The sequence below is a fragment of the Lissotriton helveticus genome, chromosome 1_1 (assembly GCF_964261635.1).
Source record: "Lissotriton helveticus chromosome 1_1, aLisHel1.1, whole genome shotgun sequence".
NCBI lineage: Eukaryota > Metazoa > Chordata > Amphibia > Caudata > Salamandridae > Lissotriton > Lissotriton helveticus.
The window spans coordinates 137,860,803-137,882,832 of record NC_136057.1 but is presented as its reverse complement, the minus strand read 5'-3'; the positions used below and the strand labels follow the sequence as shown (position 1 = coordinate 137,882,832).

The window sequence follows — 22,030 nt, the reverse complement described above, 5'->3', positions numbered from 1 at the left end:
AGTTTCAGGTCTCACAGTATCACAAAGATTGCATGCCTTTGAGTAGTCAACAATGCCTTATGACATCTACTTCTTGATCCTCCTTAACCTCTCTGCAGTCTTCGACTCAGTCACTCCCAAATTCCTAATCCACAGTCTGCAAGCATACTTGGGTTTCTCTGACACTGGCATGCAGTGGTTCACCTCTTACTTCTCTAACTATTACAAATTTATTCAAAGGTGAACTTCAATATCCTAGAAACGTTCTGTATCTTGCGCAGTAGCCCAGGGCTATCCTTAAACCATTTTCTTCCACCTCTACTTGTAGCCCATTGGCATCCTGTTCATAGACATAGGCAGCATCAAAACCCATTAACTCACTAATGACACAAAATGACTCGAAAATGTCCTCTTCCCATTACATTTGGGGTCAGATGTATGTACAACTGGTCACAAAATACGATCTGCAACAAATATTTTTGGGAAAAGCTTTTCATTTTGCCAACCAACCTGCGACTAGTAGCGGTGGGTCATAATTCAAACTACCCCATGAATATCAATGAGGTAGGTCGCAAATTGCGGACCACTAAGAGTCACCGCTATCACAGACCCCTTTATCTGTGACTGCTTTTAAATATAGCAACCTGTTTCTTAAATGCAACTGTGTGAGAAGGTCTGACCTGTTGGGTTGTTTTTTCATGAGAAGCAATGAACATTTTGAGGTGGGTTGAGACCCATAGTTATCTGGCCCTGTTGGAGCCATCGGGATGCCTTAGCTTCCCAATCATGTATGTTGTCAGTGGGAGAAGTGGAAAAGCATACTGAAAGAACCTGAGCAGTTAATCCACAGAGCATTGCCCATGGAATGTGGGTGTGGAAACCTGGTGGCAAAATCTGGGCATTTTACATTTTCGTATGTGCAAAAAGGTCTATGCTTGCAGTGCCCCATTTCTGAAAGTAAGGGAGCAGTACTTGTGGGTGGACTTCCTATTCGTAGATTTGTTGCTGAGTCCTGCTGAGCAGATCTGCATAGTCGTTGTCCATTCCTGGCAAATACTCTGCTAGGAGATGAGTTTGGTGATGGATTGCCCAGCACCAGATTTGCTGCGCTATGGCCGACAGCTGAGGGAAGAGTGTGCCTCCTTGTTTTTGTAGATAGACCATGATAGTGCTGGTAACAGTCTGCATATGGACTACCTGGCCTTGAATCTGTTGGATAAAGGCTTTGAGGCTAAGAGAATGGCTCCAGGTGGACTAGGTGACTGGCTCCAGGTGGCTGACATGGAGGCCGCACTGGTGAGGTGGACAAAGACACTGTACTGTCATGCCATTGAGGTCTGCCCACTGCCCCACTAAGGATGCATCTTTGGTGGCCAATTGTAGAAGAAGGTCTGCAAAGGGCTGCCTGCAGTAGATTGTTGCTGTTCCACCACTGCAGAGAGAGCGATGGGTGATTGGCACGTACCCGCACTAGTTCCTCTAATTGACCCTGCGCTTGAGACCATTGGCTTGACAGACGCTCCTGAAGTAGGCACCAATGGAGTCTGGAGTGGGGCACTATGACAATCCATTAGGCCATCATACCTAGAAGGGGCATTACTGTGGATGTGTAGTGGAAAGAGTGGCTGAAAAAGAGGTAGAAGCTGTTTGGATGCCTGACCCCCTTTGGGACTGGGGAAAGCTTTGCCCACAACTGTGCTTAGGACTGACCGTAAAAAGGAGTGCACTTGGTGTGGCTCCAAGTGAGATTTTGTAGCGCTCACTGTGAATTCTAGGCTGTGCAGGATGAGGATGAGGGCTAGACATTCATGTCAGCTAGTCATCTAAGTAGGGGAAGACATGGGTTCCTCCTCCCCTGAGGTGAGCAACCACTACTGCTAAACATTTAGTGAAGACCATTGCGGGGCCTTGGTGACACTGGAGGGTAGTACCTTAAACTGGTAGTGTTGACCACTTGCCATGAGGCACAGGTAGTCCTGATGTGTTTGAAGGATTGGGATGTGAAAGTAGGTATCCTTCAGGTCCATTGTGGCCACGAAGTCACCTTCCTGCATCAGGTGGATGATATTCTGTAGGGTGATCATATGAATGTATTCTGACAGGATGTCTATGTTGAAAATGTGGCGGATGAGGATTGTTCTGGGAGTTACGTTCTTCTTGGGAATTAGGAAGTATAGGGAGTAGAAGCCTTAGCCTTGGTGCTGGGGCACTGGTTATTTGGCTCCCTGGAGTACGAGCTCCTGAACAGCCTCTTGTAAACAATCATGTTACTTACCTTTAATGACACCTTATCTGAGAGTCTATCTAGCCGCAGCTTCCTTACCTTTGAATAATCCCAAGTCGCCAGACTGGTTCAGGAAAGTTTTAGTGAGCAGTACCACCATAGTGGTGTCACCTCAGTGCACTGAATTCAGTTTCTTTTTGTGAGTTTCCACAGCAGGAGTACGGAGCAACGAAGCACACTGACCACTGGTGTGTTAAACTATGGCCCTGAAAAGGGGAACGACCCTGTAACTAAAAATCAGTTTGCAGGGGGAAGGGTGGGTGGCTCGGTAATGAATCCACAGGGCTAGATAGAGTCTCTACGAGATAAGGCGTTACCAAAGGCAAGTAGCTTGCTCATCTGACAGAGACTTCTAGCCATCGATTCCATACCTTAGAATAGTTACCCAAGTAATACCTCCCGTGGGAGGGTCTGTGAATCTAATTTACACTAGAAACTCCAGTAGAACGGAGCAGGCAAAGTGCCCATCCCAATGGACATTACTGTCCAGGCAGTTCTGTTTGGTGAACGTGTGCAGCAAAGCCCACGTTGCAGCCTGCCAGATGTCCAGGAACATAACATCGTGTGCTAATGAAGAGGACATAGCATTTGCTCTGGTGGAATAAGCACGCAAGCCCTCTGGGGGTTTCTTCTTTGCCAACGGGTAGTAGATCTCAGAGCACAGCCCATTGGGAAGTGGTTTGTTTCTTTACAGCCTTCCCTTTCTTGGGTCTGACATACACCACAAAGAGTTGATCATCCACCTGGAATATTTGTATGCAGTCAAGATAGGGCGACAATGCTCTTTTTGGGTATCTCCTCTTTCTTAGAGGGATGAGGCAGTGAGTAAAAGGAAGGTAAGGTGATGGACTGGCCTATGTGGAATGTGGCGACTACCTTCGGCAAGAAGGATGTTCATGTCCAAAGGACCAGTATGTCTGGGTAAAAAGAAATATACAGAGGCTGAGACGACAGCACCTGTAGTTCACAGACACTCCGGGCAGTTGTATTTGCCACTAGAATGGCCGTCTTGATGGAGAGAAGGCTCAGATAACAGTTATGAAGTGGCTCAAAGGAAGCACACATTAAAAAAGTAAGAACTAAATTGAGGTCCGATTGAGACAGAACAGAGAGAGCTAGAGGAAACATGCTGAAGCCCTTTAAGGAACCTATTTACAATAGGAGACTTAAAAATGGAGGGCTCATCGGGCAGCGGCAGAAAAGAAAGCTGAGATAGTAGATAAATAACCTTTCAGTGTCCCCAATGCACAGTCTGTCTTAAGACAAACTTAAGGTAAAATCCTAACTTCTGTGAATACCAAAAGTAGTAAGTTCAGCCTGTGAATGCCAAAAGTAGTAAGTGCATTCTGTGAATACCAAATTAGTAGTAAGTTTAGGATTGAGTCTTAAGTTCATTCTGTGAATCGGGCCCGTAGTGACATATAAGTCACTCCTATGACAGGCCTTAACAATCCTGGGGGCAGAGTGCTTGGTTTTATGTGAGATGGTGCCCTAGCATGAGCGGTGCACCTCTGCAGCTTTCTGAACCATCTCCTTATAGCTGTTCTATGATATAGCCATACCGTATACTCTTAAGTGCATTATAATCCTCGCGGTTAATGCTAACTTTGGTTTGGCTTTATCAAAACATGTCGTGTAAGGTGTCAAACACTTTGGAATACTACCCCACGCCAGTCCTGGCGGCAGGGGTAGCATTCCACCCTTCTAGAAGGAGAATACATGTAGTTACTGGTAAACCTGGTTAAAGTTAAACAGAGCCCCAGCATCACAAAATGGTTGCTGCTGCCACAGAAAAGAGTCTGCCCTCCTGTTGCTGGACTAAACACCGGCAGGGGAGGCCTGGACAATAGGTTTCCTGTCCAGGGAGGTGCTGGCACCTCCCCAGACAGGCTTTTGTGTGTTGGCGCAGGGGGGGTTGCATTCAGTGAATGCTTTTCAGACACTGCCTGGGGCACACTAGGTGCTCCATGCATTTCCCAGCTCAAACCGGTTGCTGGGGAACTCAGCTCCAGCTCTGGCACGAAACTGGACAAAGGGGAAGGGGTGTTACCACCCCCCTCCCCAGGTCCACCCATAGGAGGGACCTTAGAGTTAGTCCAACCCCTAAACTTACTATAAGTATAGAACCCCAGTCCCTAGGACTTTAGATTACCCTGGACGAAACTCTGCAACATATATCTTGGACCTTTGACATTTCATTTTGACTGGAAGACGGAAGAAATCTCCCTTGTGGTTAAGGAGTGACCACCCTGTTCAAATAGGCACCAACAGCATCTCTGCCGGTCTGCATTTTCGAGGCTCCCGCCAAATCCCGAAGAATCTGCGACACAGGACACGGACTTCCAGACATCTGACTCTGACCTGCGATCCCAGCAAAGCTGAGACCTGTGGCGGACACGAGAGACGTGGGACCGGAACTCCTGGACATCCTGCATTTTGCTACCTGCATCAACTTCCCGAGGTATCCCGAAGTTGTGCATTGGGGTGCTTGAAGCCCCAGCCCTTCAGGCATCTTCCCATCGCCATCCTGGTCACTGGCAATGTACCCAGACTCTGTCCCTTCTGCTTTCAGGTTCTTCAGATCTTTGATCCACCCTTGGATCCACCCGGACACTTTTCCTCTGGTCGCCTGCAGCACTTCTTCGCAGCTCTCCATTGGAATCGACGACGAAACCTGACACCAAAAGACACCTATGCACCTGGCTTCCCTGGGTGAGGTAACACGAGTACTCTGGTGCTCCGGTGGGTCTTGACTCTCGAAGTGTCCTAGTCTAAAAGGGTTCCATCGTAGTTAACCTAGAAGTGTCCTTAAATTGTAAAATTGTAACTTGTTCGTTTCCCATAGTAAGTCAATGGTAACCCGCCGCTGTGTTTAGACACTGCACGCGTCTCCCGGGGGCTCCTACATCTTAAACTTTAGTTGTTCCTAGAAGCCACTGCGATTCCACAGGCCCCAGGCCTGCTTTCTATCCCAGAAGTCATTCTTATATCACTATTTTAGTATATGGTTTGTGAGGCCCCTAGGGCAAAACGTATACTGTGCAACTTATCGTATGCTAATCAAGTTCCATGTATTGTACTTTTACCTCTGACCTCATAAAGAGTGAAGAGGGGTTGTGTTTAGAATAAATACATATATATTTGATATATACCTTGTGTGGTGTGCTTTCATTTGGTACTCAAGAGATTATAAATGGTAAAACAATTAGCTTAACTTGTCTCCAAGTCTTAGCCTGATGGCTGCTCTCCACAGCTACCACTAGGATAGCTTTCTATAAGATTGACTTTATAACCTACCATCAATAAGGGTCGATTGGACTGGTGCAAGGTGCCCACTAGAATTGTGGACATCATATACCAGGCCAACTTCTCACAGTGAGAGCTCTAGTTCCGACAAGGAGGCATTCCTCCTTTCTTACCCGATTAGGGGGAACAGCATATCTTTTCTTGTTCAGTATTATTCAGGCACATATGTTGGACCCCATTATCAAGCCCTCGAGTCCACCTTTGTTGTTAGAGATGTCTATACATCATGCCACAAACTTGCTCCAACAGCCAATGCATACCATCTTGGTCAAAAGCTGTCAACTGTCGCCGCTCAATCTCCATGCATGAAGGCGAAGCATTAACAGATTGCGGTGAAGAACCCTCCTATGCTGCTGCAACAGGAGATCCTCCCGAAGGGGTAGTCTGATTGGATGACCGATAGACATGCTCAATAGCTTGGGATACCAGACTCTCCGAGCCCAGTCTGGAGCCATAAGGATGACTAGGGCCCTGTTGTTCCGAAGCTTTGTGAGAATTTGGGGCAGGAGTGGTAATGGCGGAAAGGCGTACAGTAGGCTAGAGCTCCACTCAAGACCAAAAGTGTCTCTGAGCAAGAACTGCCTTGGAAACTCAATCACTCAGAATTAAGGACTTTGCGCATTGTCAGCAGTGGCGAACAGATCTAACCAAGGCTTTCCCCACTGCTCTGGTACCGTGCACCACCTCTGGCTAGAGACACCACTTGTCATCCACTAGGGATTTTCGACTGAGTTTGTCTGCTCTGGCGTTCGGAGAGTCTACCAGGTATTGAACTACCGGGGAAATGCCCTGACATTCTAGCCATGTCCAGAGATGCATGGCTTTTTGTCTAAGGATCCACGACCCCACCTCGCCTTGTTTGCTGCAGTACCACCCTGTAGTGGTGTTGTCTGTGAACACCTGCACTAGACTTCCCTTGATGTAGATTAGAAAGGCTTTCAATACCAATCGAATCACTCAGAACTGCAACAGGTAGATCAGAGTCCTCGGATCTCCACCTCTCCCAGATGGCCACCCCAGCCCAGGAGTGACGTGTCTGTCACTACCGTCAGATCTGGTTGGGGAAGGGAGAGGTGTTTGCCGCTTACCCAATCGCAGTCAATGTGCCACCACCATACATCTTTTGTAATGCCCTCCGAGATCTGGACCATGTCGGAGAGATTCCGCTGATGCTGCACCCACTGAAACTTGAGGTTCCACTGCAGAGCCCGCATATGCCAACGGACATACATCTCATGCAGGAAGCCAAGAGGCCCAGCAGCCTCCGTCAGTCTCACCAACTTTAGGATGGAAACTGAAACATCGGTATCACAGCCTAATTATCTTGGAATTTCTGCTTGGTATGATAAGCTCGAAATTGCACTGTGTCCAGTACAGATCCGATGAAAGGGAGCATCTGAGAAGGGATCAGGTGTGTCTTCAGCATGTTGATAGTGAACCTCAGCGAGCGTAGGAGCCTGCCAGTCATCGGGGTAGGGGAAGACTGGCAACCCTGATCTCCACAGATGGGCTGCAATCATTGTCATCACCTTGGTGAACACCCGAGTGCCGATGATAAGGATAACAGGGCGCACAGTAAATTGAAAGTGGTCATGCCCAACCGTGAACCACAGGTAACATCTGTTGGCAGCAGGACTTGAATATGGAAGTGTGCATTCTGCAACTCCAATGCTAAAATTCAGTCTTTCGGGGCCTGGGCAGATAGTACTTGAGCAAGCGTGAGCATTTTGAATTTCTTCTTTTTCAAGACAAAATTATGAGGGCACAGGTTTAGAATAAGGCAAGGGCCTCTGTAATTTTTTGGGCTCCAGAAAATAGCAGGAATAACAACCACAAACCTTTTATGTAGCACCCTCTCTATGGCTCCATTGGCCACGAGAGCCGCCACTTCCCAACGGGGTAAGGAGATGTGGTCCTCCATCAACTTCTAGGTAGGTGGTATGGGTGGAGAGGTAGTCAAAAACGGGATGGAATAGCCCCTTAGGGCAATCTAGAGAACCCAGCGGTCGGGTGTTATCAATCTCTAGTAGTGCAGGTGATGGCATACCCTGCCTCTTACTGGGAACCCATGATGGTCGTAGGGCAAACTAAAGGGGCAGAAAGGCTGCCGGGGTGTTGGACTGTCCTGAACTCTGGCTACCTGACCCACGAGGCCTATAGGTGCCAAGTCCTTGGCCACGCAATGACTGAGAAATCTGCTGGTCATGGTAACTGGGTGGTTGGAGACGTGGTTGAAAGCCCCTTCCATGGCCATAAATGGATTGGAAGACAGACAGTGGTTGGTGAGGGGCCATGGAAAAGCCAAGGACCATAAACCTGTTTCCCATGAAGGGCTCTAGCCCTGAATTCCCTTGTCTCCGAAGAAACAGGAGCCATATTGCCTATCGAGTCGTCATATCAAGCCTATAGCGTATGGTGAACTTAGCTGCATCTCTCATGCCAGCAATATCTTTAGAGAGTATGGCTCAGGTCACCTCCAAGATGATAGAAAGCACCTGGCGAACCAAGTCTCAGAGTGAGCAGAATTTTCAGCCCAAAAAGCATGCAGTGTTTACCAATCTCAGTGCCAGGCAGGGGGAACAGAACATCTTCTACCCCAAGAATTTCCTAAGATCTACTTTGGAAGTGGAGGCTTGCACCACCATGCTCTACGGGCTGGGGTGTGTTGTGAGTAAACTGAGGTCAACTGGGAAAGGGCGATGGTGGTGGGCAATCGGCCTATTCTCAGGAGCTCCTGTGCAGTGCTTGGACCACTCCCCATGTAGAACATCCATGAGGGCTTCATTAGGAGGTGACCCCCGGCTGAAGCAACTCGGTCAAGACATTTGTCTTTACACCCACAGTAGGCAGCTGAAAGTCTAGAAACTCAGCTGCCCTTCTCCCCACCATAGCAAATGCAGCTCTCTCCTCCATAACAATAGTAGGAGGAGAGACCAAGCCAGTCTCTTGGGAGTTATCCAGTCCACTGGCATCTGCCAGACCCTAAACATGGTGACCTTGGTGACATCTAAGGGCTGGTATTCATGATGGTCCACTTGCCCCTCAAAATTATCTCCATGTACCAGCCCACAAGGAATAAGGCACAGGCCCTAGCCTGGGTGGTGCCCCGAGTCGGCTCCGGAGTTGGACGATGCCCATCCGACTCTGCATCACAGTCGGGGATGAGTATGAGGGTTGTGTCACCGGTGGGGGCCAGGAAAGTAGGCAGTGGAGCCAGGGAAGATTGAGGTTGCTCAACCTGATGAATAGATCCATCCATTTATGGATCCAAGAAGCCCGACTGGCCCCAGCTGGGAACCCGCGGGTGGAAGACCAGTAGGGGCCCCTCTTAAGTCTGTAGGGACCGAAGGCGCACCAGTGGAGACAGGCAGCCCAATATGAGGTGCATGGCCTAATACAATTCACCAAGCCAGGCCTCGAATGCCAACGCTCCCTCGTCTCATCGGTTGACTTCGACGAATGGTGCTAAGTCTAAGTCCTCTCCAACTTCTAGTTCTTCTTCCGTTTGTGGGACATACCCGATTGCCCAAACTTCAACTATGATGATGAGCACTTGGAGTGGTTCCGGGATCAGTCCTGGAACCTTCCACTTGACCGGGATCGAGACCGTCACTGCAGCAAACGTTAAATAACAAGGAGCTAGAGGGTGTATGGCACGCCAATCAACGTAGATCTTGGCATCATGGTTGTGTCATAGACCAACAAAGAGTAGATCCGTCTCTGACATTTGTCGTTGACAGGTTAGATAGGGCTTGAAACCATTCTTCCTTATAGACATCCGTGCCACACCAGGAGACTCCAAAAATTTGCCAACTAAAAGTTAAACAAAAGAGACAGTGAAAACGGCTTGGTGTAGCTCTTAACCGGATCTGCGTTGTCTGGCGCACAAAGAAAAGAACGGACATCAGAGCACTGGAGTGGCGCCTATATAGGCACCACACACATCCCTTTAGGTGGTGACGATGTCATGTGGATCCAAAAAACGTGGCCTTCCAGTAAGCAGGGGTATTGCTCACATAAAATTTCTGAAATTAATCTGACTCCTGGGGATTATTCTAAGGTAAGCAATCTGTCGCTAGAAGTCTCTATTAGATATAAGATGTTCTCTGCTGTGAGTGTATGTGCATGGTGGATGTCTGAACAGAGGCAGTACCTGTGCTTGATAATGGATAGGACCCATTGGTCTGCCATGATTTCCTTTTAGCGGGGAAGAAATCCCTGAAGTCTCCCCCTGAAAGGTGTTGCTTGGTTAGGGGAATGCGGCCAAGTCGGTTCTTAGAGGTAAATGTTTCCTTACTGGGAGTGCTTCTAGCTCAGCCTTTAGAGCTTTTCCCTTTATAGGAGCCCTTGAGAAGCTTCTACCATCCTGTTAGTGGTAACAATTGCACTGCCGTTGGTAGGACTGGGTTGGTTCGGGGGGAGTGGTCTTGCACCCACCTCTAGCCTGCTACTTCCAAAAAGAGCTCCTTCCGAAGGGACCTAAAAAGCAGCCATAGCCTTAGTGTTCTATGTGTCCTTCTTAATTTTCTCAAGAACGGTGTCAGCCTGAGGTTCAAACAGGTGCTCCCCATCAAGCAGCAAGTTAACGTGGTGCTGTTGCACCTTCGTCTTGGACCTGTACACACGGAGCCTGGAGTTGCACCTAAGGATGATTGAGGAGCTTACTCCTCTGACTGCTGTATCTGCCAAATCCAAGGCACATCTGATAGTAGTATTGGAAATGGCTTTCCCTTTAACAAGTTTCTCCCCCCTTTGCGGTATTGGTCATATTGGTCAGGGAGGTACTGCACTAGTAGCCCCTCCATCCCCTCCCAGGTAGCTCTATTATAACGAGAGGAAACCTTTGGAATTAGATATTTGCCAATGTGTGCCGCACCCACTGCTACCGTCTTTCCTACAGCATTAATGTACTTGTCAAGAGGCGGAGGGTCACCCGTGACCTAGGCTGCTGCCTTTATACTAGGAGTGGTGACACCCAGGGAGTCTGGTGTGACATGACCACTGATGTAGAGTGGGTCGGAGGGGGCAGACTTATACTTTTACTCTATACGAGGTGTTTCTACCCTGGAATTTAAGGGGAATTTTAAAATTCCAGGGGCAGATTCTATTATGCCCTTGTGCATGGCAGAGGTACTGAATGGAACAATCTGCCTTTGAAAATGTCTCCATCAAAAATTCGTCATAATCAGGGGTGACGCAGATGTCCACTTTATGCTAGGCGGCCGTACGTTGAATAACGCTGTGGTACACCATGCTTCTTCCGGGGAGGACCTGAATTTTAGATTTGCAAAAGACACAAAATTGATGTACGGATTGTAGAACAAATCAAAACAGTCACCCCCAGTCAAGAGATCTGGGTTAAATCCAGCATTCTTTTGCTCACCATGCCACCTCAGTTTAGACATGGTCATATGGAAACCAGTCATGACCCTGTGCCTCATGTGAACAATCCAGAACAAACTGCCAAGCCAGGTCCTCCCTGGACCGGAAACAAGCATCCTAAGACAGGTTTCGGGGTTTCACCCATTATCAGCCAAGATAGCATGAATCCAGTGGCACAGTGAGCCCGGGACCCATGTCTGGGTATACCCGGCGCATTTAGGGCGAGAAAGCAAAAAGCACACAATTGATGGACGGAATGCAGCACAAATCAAAATATTCACCCCCAGTCAAGAGATCGGGTTTAAATCCATCATTCTTTTACTCACCATGGCACCCCAGTTTACACCTGGCCATATGCAAATCAGTCTTGACCCTGTGACTCATGGGAAAAGTCCAGCCCGAACTGCTAAGCCAGGTCCTCCCTGGACCGGAAACAAGCATCCTCGGAACGGTTTCGGGGTGTCACCCCTCAGCAGCCAGGATGTTCTAGAATTGGGTATGTCTGAGGGTCCACGTCATAATCTGCTCAAGGAACCTCCCGAGGGGCTAGGGTAGACTGGGGTAAAATCCCCAGCTGAGGAAAATGGGCTAGAACTGCCTGTATCAGAGTATGACTCTGGTGACCCCTGTAGGGAAGTCATAGGTGTTGAGGGAGGAAAGGGAAGTGGCAGTGAGATAGAGGCAGTGGAGGATGGGAAGGCAGGCAAGGAGGAGCAGGAGTAGGATTAGAAGCTTTGTCATTAGGCTTGTTTGAGGGTAAAAGAGATGCAGAAGTGACCGGTGGCGGAAATATTTCAAATGTAAGCCTCTGCTTCTTTAGCAGGGTCTTTTCTGAGGAAGAGCTCTTGCCTGTGCACAAGGGGATAATGATTCTCCTTTATCTTTTGTCCAGCTCCTGCTGTGTCCTTTTGAATACTGGGCTTTCCTGGAGCTCATGAGCGGAGTGCTTTGGAGCCAATAGTAGTTTCAGCATCGATAGCAACTGATTCAGTGCTTATAGCACTTTTGGCCTCAACTGTGGATCTGGCTTCGAAATAACAGTGCCGTCGGGTGTATTCGGATACGTGGCTTGCTGAGTGTCCAGGCTCCTGGAAGCATCTTGCCTCAGGTCCAAGTTCTTGCTTTAGTGACACTAGGAACTGACAAAACTGGGAGCAAAGCTGTTCACATCCGAATTCGATGGCAGAGAAAAACAATAGAGTTGATGCCCATGCGGATCCATGACTAGAGGAGGAGACACCAAGATCTCATGACTTGAAAGGCTTCTTTGGAGAAAAAAAACAAGTTGCAATAGTCCGAGCCCACCACTAGATTTCAGGAGTATGTAGGGCATGTGTATCTACAGCCACACATGATACAAACATGTTGGTTTCATTCTGCTTCGCTCATATACCACATCTTAAGCCCACTATACCTACTCAGAGCTTAACTTCCATCAGAACCATGAAAACAAATGTGCATTCTTTTAAACAGGAATGTTTTCCTCAAAGCTGTAAATCAAAAAGATGCATGAGTCCTAAGTCCTGGACAACCGAGTGTAGGTAGTGTGCCTTAGAGACTGAAGCTCTTATCACTGCTGCAGGCAAACAGGGTGAAAACACACCTGAGTGCCTTGGGTCCCTGTGTTCCTCCTCAAAGGGCACACCACCATGCTATAAAGGCTGCACTGTCCATTTTTGAACAGGACCAATGCTGATTTGCATATGTAGTGAATGAGCCACTTTAGTGGTCTGATGATCTTTGATGACCCTCGATCACCACCATTGTGTACTGATTTTAGTGTGCTATGTTACTTTAGCCTTAATGTAGGATGGTCTTGCATTACAATAATCTTGCCAAAGAATAGAAGGTATGGGATGTCGAGGTGCAGAGTTGTTGGTGATGGTGCACACATGTGCTCCATAGTGGATACTGAGGGATTAAGGGCATAGTGTTATTTGAGTTAGGTGAATTATGACTTTAGCCTATTGGCTTTGACATGGTATAATATCATTCTGCTTTCCAAGTAGTAGAGGCCTATGCTTGAGCAACTCCATATTCTAAACTGCAGCCATCTTCTGAGCCTCTGTAGGTGAGAGGTTATATTTTAGATTACATGTGTTGTCCACCAGTAGTGAACCAGACAGAACCGGTTCTTATTGGGTGAAATGTGCTCTCTTCGTGCCGAGTCAGAGCAAAACGCTTGGCCAGCTGCTTGTTGTGCTCTTGGTACGAGGTGGTGCAGGAATCCAGTGAGAACTGTGGGCGGAGTTAGCTAGAAACTTCGATGGAGAGCTGCATTCTATATTAGAGAAAGGGGGTCTGTGAGAGATTCAGAGAGTTTCTGAGAGGCAGAGAGATTCTGAGATGGTGAGATGCTGAGATGCTGAGATGCTGGTCTGGTGTTTTGGGGGTCTGATGATACATCACGGTGCAGACGTGCTTGTGCAACAGAGAGTCCGGAACCAACCAGTGAGGCAAAGAGAGACGGACCCTTCTTCAGATGACAAGACGCCTAAGATTATGGTGAGGTGTTCGATGTATATCTAACTTTATTTAACTATGCTTTTATTTTCAGGCTCAATGTATATGTATGTGTTGGTGATTGCTATAAATGTTCACTTTCTTTCTTTTGTCATCCTATTATCATGTAATAAAGAAACCCTAGAGCATATCATTTGTTTGCATTCCTTGTGAGGGAAGGTCGGGACCTTTTTTTTTTTACCAAGTACTTACAGAGGGATGGGCGATTCCCCTCTAATGGGTAATAGTTGATACAGGAGGGAAATCGGCTCCCATCAGGGATATCTAAATTACATTGCTAGGAGGAGCATGCGCTGTGTACCCTCTTAGATTAGGAGGTGTTGTGAATTTCTGCGTACCCTCTTGGATTGGGAGGTGTTGTGACTTGTTGTTATTTGCGAGCTCCTCAGCAATGGTCTTATATGTTGTCAGTGTTTATTCCTTTCTTGGGTAAGTATTGTGAAATGTGGTGTCTTTCTGTAACCTGAGAAAGGATGTGGTAAGTAATGACCTGGTGACTGACAGAAGCACCAAAACATGCAGAGAAGGTGGTCATTACAAATATAGCAAGTCCCTTTCTATACAAGACCAGCTACAAACATAGAATGAAAAGCGGTCACAGTAACTTCCAGCTGTTCAAACAGATTCAAGCCTTTCCATCCTTGACTTCATGCTGTCTACTCAGCTGGGGCACGTTTTACCATGTTAGGTGACAAAATGCGCTCCTCGGCCACCATATGGATTTTGCTCTCCTCGCTTCTTGGTCCATTTTATTTTGGACTATAACCCAATATTGAGGGAGACTTCCTACTTGAAGTTTAGCATGTGATATGCAGAGTCCCTCAGGGAGGGCAGTGTAACCTTTAACAACTATCTCCACACCAAAACAACACAAACACAACCTCTTCCACATAAGGCCCATTTCTATACCCACACTTACTTTTCATATTCCATGCTCAATTATTCATGATGAAGTGACGTTAAAAGCAGGAGCCACATCAAAAGTGGCATGGGACTGACAACGAGACGCAATAAGACTGAGCAAGTAAAGGGGACGCTGTGGGCTATGCCAGAACTGTGTCAATACAACAGAGCAAACAGGTCACCACATTAACTTTTTTTAAATCCCATAATAGCAGTTGGCGCCAGCAAATAAGTGGTCCCCACCATGACAGCTCAAGCCTGTAAAAGCAGGAGAACTGTATCAGATCTAGTAACACCAGTGGAATCATAGTGTTCAAAGGATAGCTACATTAAAAACTGCTGAGGTCTTCACATCAGTCTAAAATGACATCTGACTGATTCTGGACTTTCAGTAAAGATAGGAGTGTCACAAGTGTGGGAAAGGACTATAAACAATGCAGGAGCCACGCACAATATTAGTGCCTTCAGCCTAAAAGTGGTAAGTTAAATAGTACCACATTAGTAACTAACTAGAAAGCATTTTGCTAAGACTACAACCAAAAACAAACTCCGAAGGTGGAAAGGTATCACACCTGATCAAGATAGCGAGGCAGCAGATCAGACATCAGCTTTTCCGTGCTCTTGCTGATCTCTGATGGCTTCAGGATGCTGCAGTTTCCTACAAGGGGGAAAAAGAAACACACGTCAGACAATGCCTGGAGTTCAAAGCTGTTCCTTTGGGTGGATAACAGTCAATTTTCTTTCCCTAACTCTGGCGGAGACATGTTATGTTACAGCTACTTGTGTACCACACGCATGCTACAGGAGTGGCCCTTAAGCAAATTTGGGGATTTTCAGATGCGCTTATGAGCACTATTCTGGATTTTCTGTACATTTATGTATAAGAGAGGGTGTGTGGGAGTATTTGGGTGTGTGCGGACACAAGTGAGTGAGTGTGCTTGAGAAAGAGTTTGTATCGGCAGATGAATTGTGCCAGCCTGCACAAGTGTAATGGGATAGAGAGGGGCCGGAAGAGGCTGCTTCCAGGTTTGGCATTGAGGGTGGCATGCTGCCAGATCAGTGGACTGTGACCACAGTGTGCATGCTGGGCAATGGGCAGGTAAGGGGATATAGCAAGGGCATTGAAGATTAAATGGGGGAGCATGGTGTTAGTGTGGCAGAGTGAAGATGTTGACAGCAGTGAGCAGTTTTTCCTGTGGTAGTTGAATGTATAAAGGGCAAGTATGGTGAGGTGGGTGTCTCCAGGTTAGTCTATACACTAGAGAAAAGGTAGGACAAGAGCACTTACAAGGACACCAATGGGTGTAGTATGGTGATAATACCAATGTATTACCAGTTACTGGCCCTCTGCTGTGGTGCAAAAACAATTTGTGCACACTGGGAGCAGTTCATGGAGGGAGCATGCAGGGGTGAAATTAAGAGGTTGGCTGAAAAAACACACACTGCCAGTGGTGCTCAGCTTTGGTGCTCTATCGGATGTAGTAGACACACTGCAACGTGCAATGAAGATGCAATGATGCCTGGCAGAAGTTGCAGAGACAGGCATTATGGGCACACTGTCTGGGGCATGTCTTCATGAGAGGTGTTGCAGGTGAGGCGGAATGGATCAGCAGGGCAGTGCCTGTATCTAGGTTCAGCATATTGTCGCACAGTATATGCACGTTGGACTCTAGGGCATTACCATAGATACGACCATTCCCTGGCCGGATGACAACTGATTCTGTGGGACGTCCTGCTGTTCTCTAATGGAACGCCAATAGTCTCCAGGAAAAGATGATGAGGGGCGGTTAGGAGGGAGGCTGTTGGGACCTGCTCCTTTAATTGTTAGAACTCTGTTGTTTGAATGTTCCCTGCGTGGAACAAGGTGTGTGCAATGTTCCTACCTTGGCAGTTGCTGCCGGGGAGTCCCTGTAACTGGTACGAATAAAGTATCCTCCATCCTACCTCTGAGTGGAGCTCTACTTCTTTTCACTGGCGACGATTGATGCCAGTTTCAGCCTCCCCATCATTGGACCGAAGTACTGCGATCAGCGGTTTTGTTTTGATTAACTTCTTGAGACCTGCGTTTCGTTTGCCACCTTTTCGACGATTCCAGCCTCTCACCTGTAGTTGTGGTGGCCTCCGTTGCATCCTGGCTGCCTGGGGGTCTGCGTAGTCAGCGTTCTGAGGTACCTTTCTTCAATTTGCCCCTGATACACGATCGAGCCGTTCCTGCTCTCGTGTCACCGCGTTTGCCTGACTTTCATCTTGTACGTACTGCCTGACGTTCACGCGGCGTACTGACACTGCATGCGGCCATTTTGGGTTGCCATTTTCATAGCAACCTCGCTGATGCGCACAGCTTTATGTTCAGCGCGTTCAGCCGACGAACAGCGACAGTCATATTGGCATTGCGCTACACTTTCGCTGTTGCGCACAGTTTTTACTTGCTGCGTGTATAGTTTGGTTGTTCTACACATCTGTGTTTCATTCAGCCTCAAATTTCCTTCCGGTGACGCGCACAGAACTTTTCTCATGTGCTCTACAGCGTCTACTATTGCATCTCATTTTTACTGTTGTGCATAGCTGCATTTATTACATCAGTTCACATTGCTTTTCACCGCTGATGTGCACAGCATTCATTATGATGCACATCAATATGTATTTCCTTATTGTGATTTGATTACACTTGTTTTCATTTGACAGGGTTCGTCTTTTCATTGTTGGTATTAGTGTGGGGTAGCAACTCACCCACGTGCCACTATGGATCACGTTTTGGCAACTCCACCCTTTTTACAGTCCGCTGGCACGCCTCCTGTGAAGTGGGATGATTGGAAGGACACCTTTGAGGCATATCTAGAGGCAATTGATAGAGAGACTTTTACTTCTAAGAAAAAGATGGCTTTATTAATTTATAACCTTGGTGCTGAAGGCAGACGTGTTTTAAAAACTTTACCCATGGAAACCGTGAGCTCTTTAGTAAGTGGTGGAGATAGTGGTGACTCCTGGTGGTTGTATGATTATGCTACGATCATCAAAACGTTAGACAAACGTCTTAGTCCCAAAAGGAACGTTGTTCTCGAGCGTCACAAATTTCTCCAGCGTTCTCAAACTCCTGGTGAATCGATTGGGGATTTCATGGCTGCGCTCAGGATTCTTGCTGTCAATTGTAATTATAGAGAGTTCAGGGATGAAATCATTCGGGATCAGTTAATTGAAAAAACCTCCAACAAAAAAATCCAAGAGAAGTTATTATTATCTTCTGATGATCCTGACTTGGAAACTGCTCTTACTCTTGCTAGATCCATTGAACATTCTCAGTTTTGCGTAAAGGAAATGAGCAATTCCTCCTCTTCTACCGAGGTAAAGTTATTGAAGTCGACTTCCAAACCCACTAAGTCGCCTTTGGTTGCAAAGCCTTCTCTTCCTGGTGTTCCACGTTCCTCCGCTGTGACTTCTAACAAGACTAAGTCTGAACAAAAGGATGTAGTGTGTTTCCGTTGTGGTAGTACTACTCATCTTGGCAATGCTAAATTTTGTTTTGCTTTAAACCAGACTTGTTACAATTGTGGAAAGAAGGATCATTACTCTAGGATGTGTAATGTTGCTTCCTCCAAGAGGAACGAGGATCATACTGTGAAAGCCATTGCTGATGACTCTGACGAGGAGAGCTACAAATTACTTATGTTGTCCTCCTCTGTATTTCGTGGTGATGGGGTTGTGGAATTATCTGCCTTAGGTGGTGTTCCCAAAAGGAAATCTCCTCTTGTCATATCTCTGTGAATGATACCTGTCTAAGTTTCTTAGCCGATTCTGGTTCTCCTTTTACTTTGATCGATGCAGCGGATTGTGATAAAATAGGAAATGTGCTGCTAGGACAATCCAGTATTAACATTTTTGCTCATGGGGGGGAAAATGGTTGAGGTTTTAGGGACATTTGTTGCTGATCTTAGATTCCATTCTGATCTTACTTCTGGTACTGTATTTGTGGTCAAAGAGGGTGCTAATCTTTTAGGTTGGGATGAGCAAGGTGCCCTTAACATTGTGCTGGATCCAAATCATCCTGACATGGTCATTTCTCATAGTGAGTTTTACAAATCTATTCCTGGTTCTCCTTCTGCTCATATGGTGACCCAATTATCTGGCGTCAAGTGGGAACATATGTTTCCTAAGGTTTTTGATGGTAAGTTAGGGAAACTCAAAGGTTTCCAACACCAGATCATTCTTAAGGATGGTGCTAAGGCTATGGCACACAAAGTTCGCAAGGTGCCTTTGAGTCTTCGGTCTGAACTTAAGAATGAATTGGAACGTTTATGTTCGGCTGGAGTTATTAAACCCATTGAGGGTTCTGAATGGCTCGCACCGATTGTTTTGGCACGAAAATCGGATAATTGTCTTAGGATGTGTGTTGATTTGAGAGACCTAAACGCCAACATCTGGGTCGATCGTCAACCCCTTCCTAATATTAATGAGTTATTAACCACCATGGACAGTGCTAAATTTTTTACTTCCCTAGACATTTCTTCTGCATACCACCAGATCGAACTCAGTAAGGAGTCTAGACACTTGACTTCTTTCGTAACCCCCGAAGGTGCTTACCGTTACATCCGGATGCCCTTTGGCCTTGCCTCGGCTTCGGCTGTTTTTCAAAGGTTAATGAAAAACTTATTTAAGGATATTCCTGGAGTTGTTTTCTTCCAGGATGATATCCTTATTCATGGGAAGAACGAATTTGAACATGATGAGAGGGTCAAACATGTTTTAAGTATTATTGAAGCAAGTGGGTTAACGTTGAGGGCTGATAAATGTAAGTTTTTGCAAGATGGTGTTGATTACTTGGGTCACCACATTTCTCACAATGGTATCGAGCCCAAATTTAAGATCATTGAGGCTATCCAAAATGCTCCCACGCCCATGAATATAGACCAACTTCATTCATATTTGGGGTTGGTGGAATATTATGCGAAATTTGTCAGTAATTTTTCCACCAAGACTGCTTCCATGCGCAATTTGCTTAAGAAAAATGTCAAGTTCATATGGGATGAGGATTGTCAAAATAACTTTGTATCTATCAAGAATGAGATTGTTCAAGCTGGTCTGCTTAAACTGTTCAATATCAATGATTTATGTGAAATGAAGTAAGTCTCCACACTGCAGTCGGTCAGGAGGATAATTTATTTGCTCCAGCCACAGGAACTCCCCACACTACATGTTCCACGCAGGGAACGTTCATGCACCAGAGTTCCCAGTTCTTCAGGACCAGATCCCAACACACCTCCCCTTCTTCATTAAAATAACCAAAGAAAGAAAAGAGAGAGGAGAAGATAAAGAAACGGGAAAAGAAGGAATGAGAAGATGAAAAACAAGGATGCATAGAAACTGTGAAGAAGAAAAGAAACATCATACCCTCAGACTACAGCATATTATAATCATTAAACTTGACAGGTAAACATTTCGTCCTGGAAGACACTCTCCTAGGAGGAACATGATCTGAACGAACAATACCATCCGTCCAATGAACATCAGAGGACACCCCAACAGCAGGGGAACGTGTGCCCAGTCTTCTGTTGACCTCATCAACCATAGGTTTAGGAACAATGGAAATGAAAGATTTATTCCACACCCTTCCATCCATCAACACCACCACCCGATCCTTTACCACAGACACCCTTTTCAGAGCCGAAAAACGGGATTCACCTTTGCGGAGAAAACCAGTTTTTTTTAATCTCACCCAATCACCCACCTTAACATCCAGAGAATAACGCGCACCAGGCCTTGTATCTTACTTCAACTGTACAGCGGCTCTGACATCAGTCACACCAGACAATTTACGGGCATCAACCATTCTCCTAGACATCCACTCTTTATTAAGTTTGGAATCATCCACCCTACCCCAAAGCAAAGTAAATGGAGCAACTCCAGTGCTGTATTGAAACTTCAAACACGCACGGCGTCTCCGGTCGGCCGAGGCGTGTCTTTGAGGAGGCTGGACTGTGTTTTGCCGGTAAGTGGGGGGGCAATTTTATTTCCTATTTTCTGCACTCATGATGCAATTTGCTTCATGGCAGTTGAACCGCCGCATTTTAAACAGGTCACGAGCTCTTCCGCGCACACATTCTCGAGACACACAGTCTTACCTGTCTCGTGATGCCTTCATCGTCTTCTCCTCTGTGACGCCCTCTCCTTTGCCACAGCCTGCTGCTACGCAACGTTGGACAGCACGTCTTCTCCGCGAACCATCCGGCGCGGCCGTGAAAGCGTGCAGCCATTTTGTTTTTGGCCCCGGTTGGTGCTATTTCCTTACCAACGCATCAGATGGCCGGGCATGTTCGTTGCACTTTCTTCAGTCCAGCAATCAATCAATCAATCAATCAAAGCATTTATAAAGCGCGCTACTCACCCGAAGGGTCTCAAGGCGCTAGGGGAGGGGAGGTCCGCTACTGCTCGAACAGCCAGGTCTTGAGCTGCTTCCTGAAGGCGAGGTGGTCTTGGGACAGGCGGAGGTGGGTCGGGAGGGAGTTCCACGTCTTGGCGGCTAGGTAGGAGAAGGACCTTCCTCCTGTGGTGGCTCTTCGGATGCAGGGGACAGCGGCGAGGGCGTGGTTGGTTGATCGAAGCTGGCGGGTGGGAGTGTAGAACTTGAGGCGGTTGTTGAGGTATCTTGGGCCTTGGTTGTGTAGGGCTTTGTGTGCGTGGGTGAGGAGTCGGAACGTGATTCTCTTGTTGACCGGGAGCCAGTGCAGGTCTCTCAGGTGTCCGGAGATGTGGCTGTGTCGGGGGATGTCCAGGATGAGTCTTGCTGAGGCGTTCTGGATTCGCTGCAGTCTTTTCTGGAGTTTGGCGGTGGTTCCGGCGTAGAGGGAGTTGCCGTAGTCCAGTCGGCTGGTGACGAGGGCCTGGGTGACCGTCTTCCTGGTCTCGGTGGGGATCCACCGGAAGATCTTACGTAGCATGCGCAGGATGTTGAAGCACGACGAGGAGACGGCGTTGACTTGTCTGGTCATGGAGAGGGAGGAGTCCAGTATGAAGCCCAGGTTGCGTGTGTGGTCTGTTGGTTTGGGTGCGCTGCCCAGGGCAGGGGGCCACCAAGAGTCGTCCCAGGTGGAGGGTGAAGATCCCAGGATGAGGACTTCCGTCTTGTCTGAGTTCAGTTTCAGGCGGCTGTTCATCATCCACTCGGCTACGTCTTTCATCCCTTCGTGTAGGTTGGCTCTGGCGGTGGCGGGGTCGTTGGTGAGGGAGAGGATCAGCTTGGTGTCGTCGGTGTAAGAGATGATGTTGAGGTTGTGCTGGCGTGCGATGGCCGCGAGGGGGCTCATGTAGACATTGAAGAGGGTGGGGCTGAGCGATGAGCCTTGGGGAACGCCGCAGATGACTTCGGTGGCTTCTGATCTGAACGGGGGGAGATGGACTCTCTGTGTCCTTCCGGCGAGGAAGGAGATGATCCATTCTAGTGCCTTCTCTTGGATTCCGACGTTGCTGAGGCGCTGCACTAGGGTGCGGTGGCAGACAGTGTCGAATGCCGCGGAGAGGTCCAGGAGGATGAGGGCCGCTGTTTCCCCGTTGTCGAGCAGGGCTCGGATGTCATCGGTGGCTGCGATGAGGGCGGTCTCCGTGCTGTGGTTGGCCCGAAAGCCAGACTGCGAGTGGTCGAGGGATCCATTTGTCTCGAGG

The 22,030-nt window shown here is 47.5% G+C and overlaps 1 protein-coding gene across 7 annotated transcripts in view; it reads right to left on the bottom strand.

Annotated features, from left to right (window-relative positions):
• Positions 1-22,030, bottom strand: part of LOC144771188 (aldehyde dehydrogenase family 3 member B1-like) — a 1,013,654-nt gene that overhangs the window by 174,438 nt on the left and 817,186 nt on the right. For all 7 annotated transcript variants that reach the window (XM_078655887.1, XM_078655933.1, XM_078655870.1 and 4 more), the window contains one exon: positions 14,950-15,035. In XM_078655887.1, the coding sequence (XP_078512013.1) occupies positions 14,950-15,035 (86 nt within the window). The remainder of the gene's footprint in view (positions 1-14,949; positions 15,036-22,030) is intronic.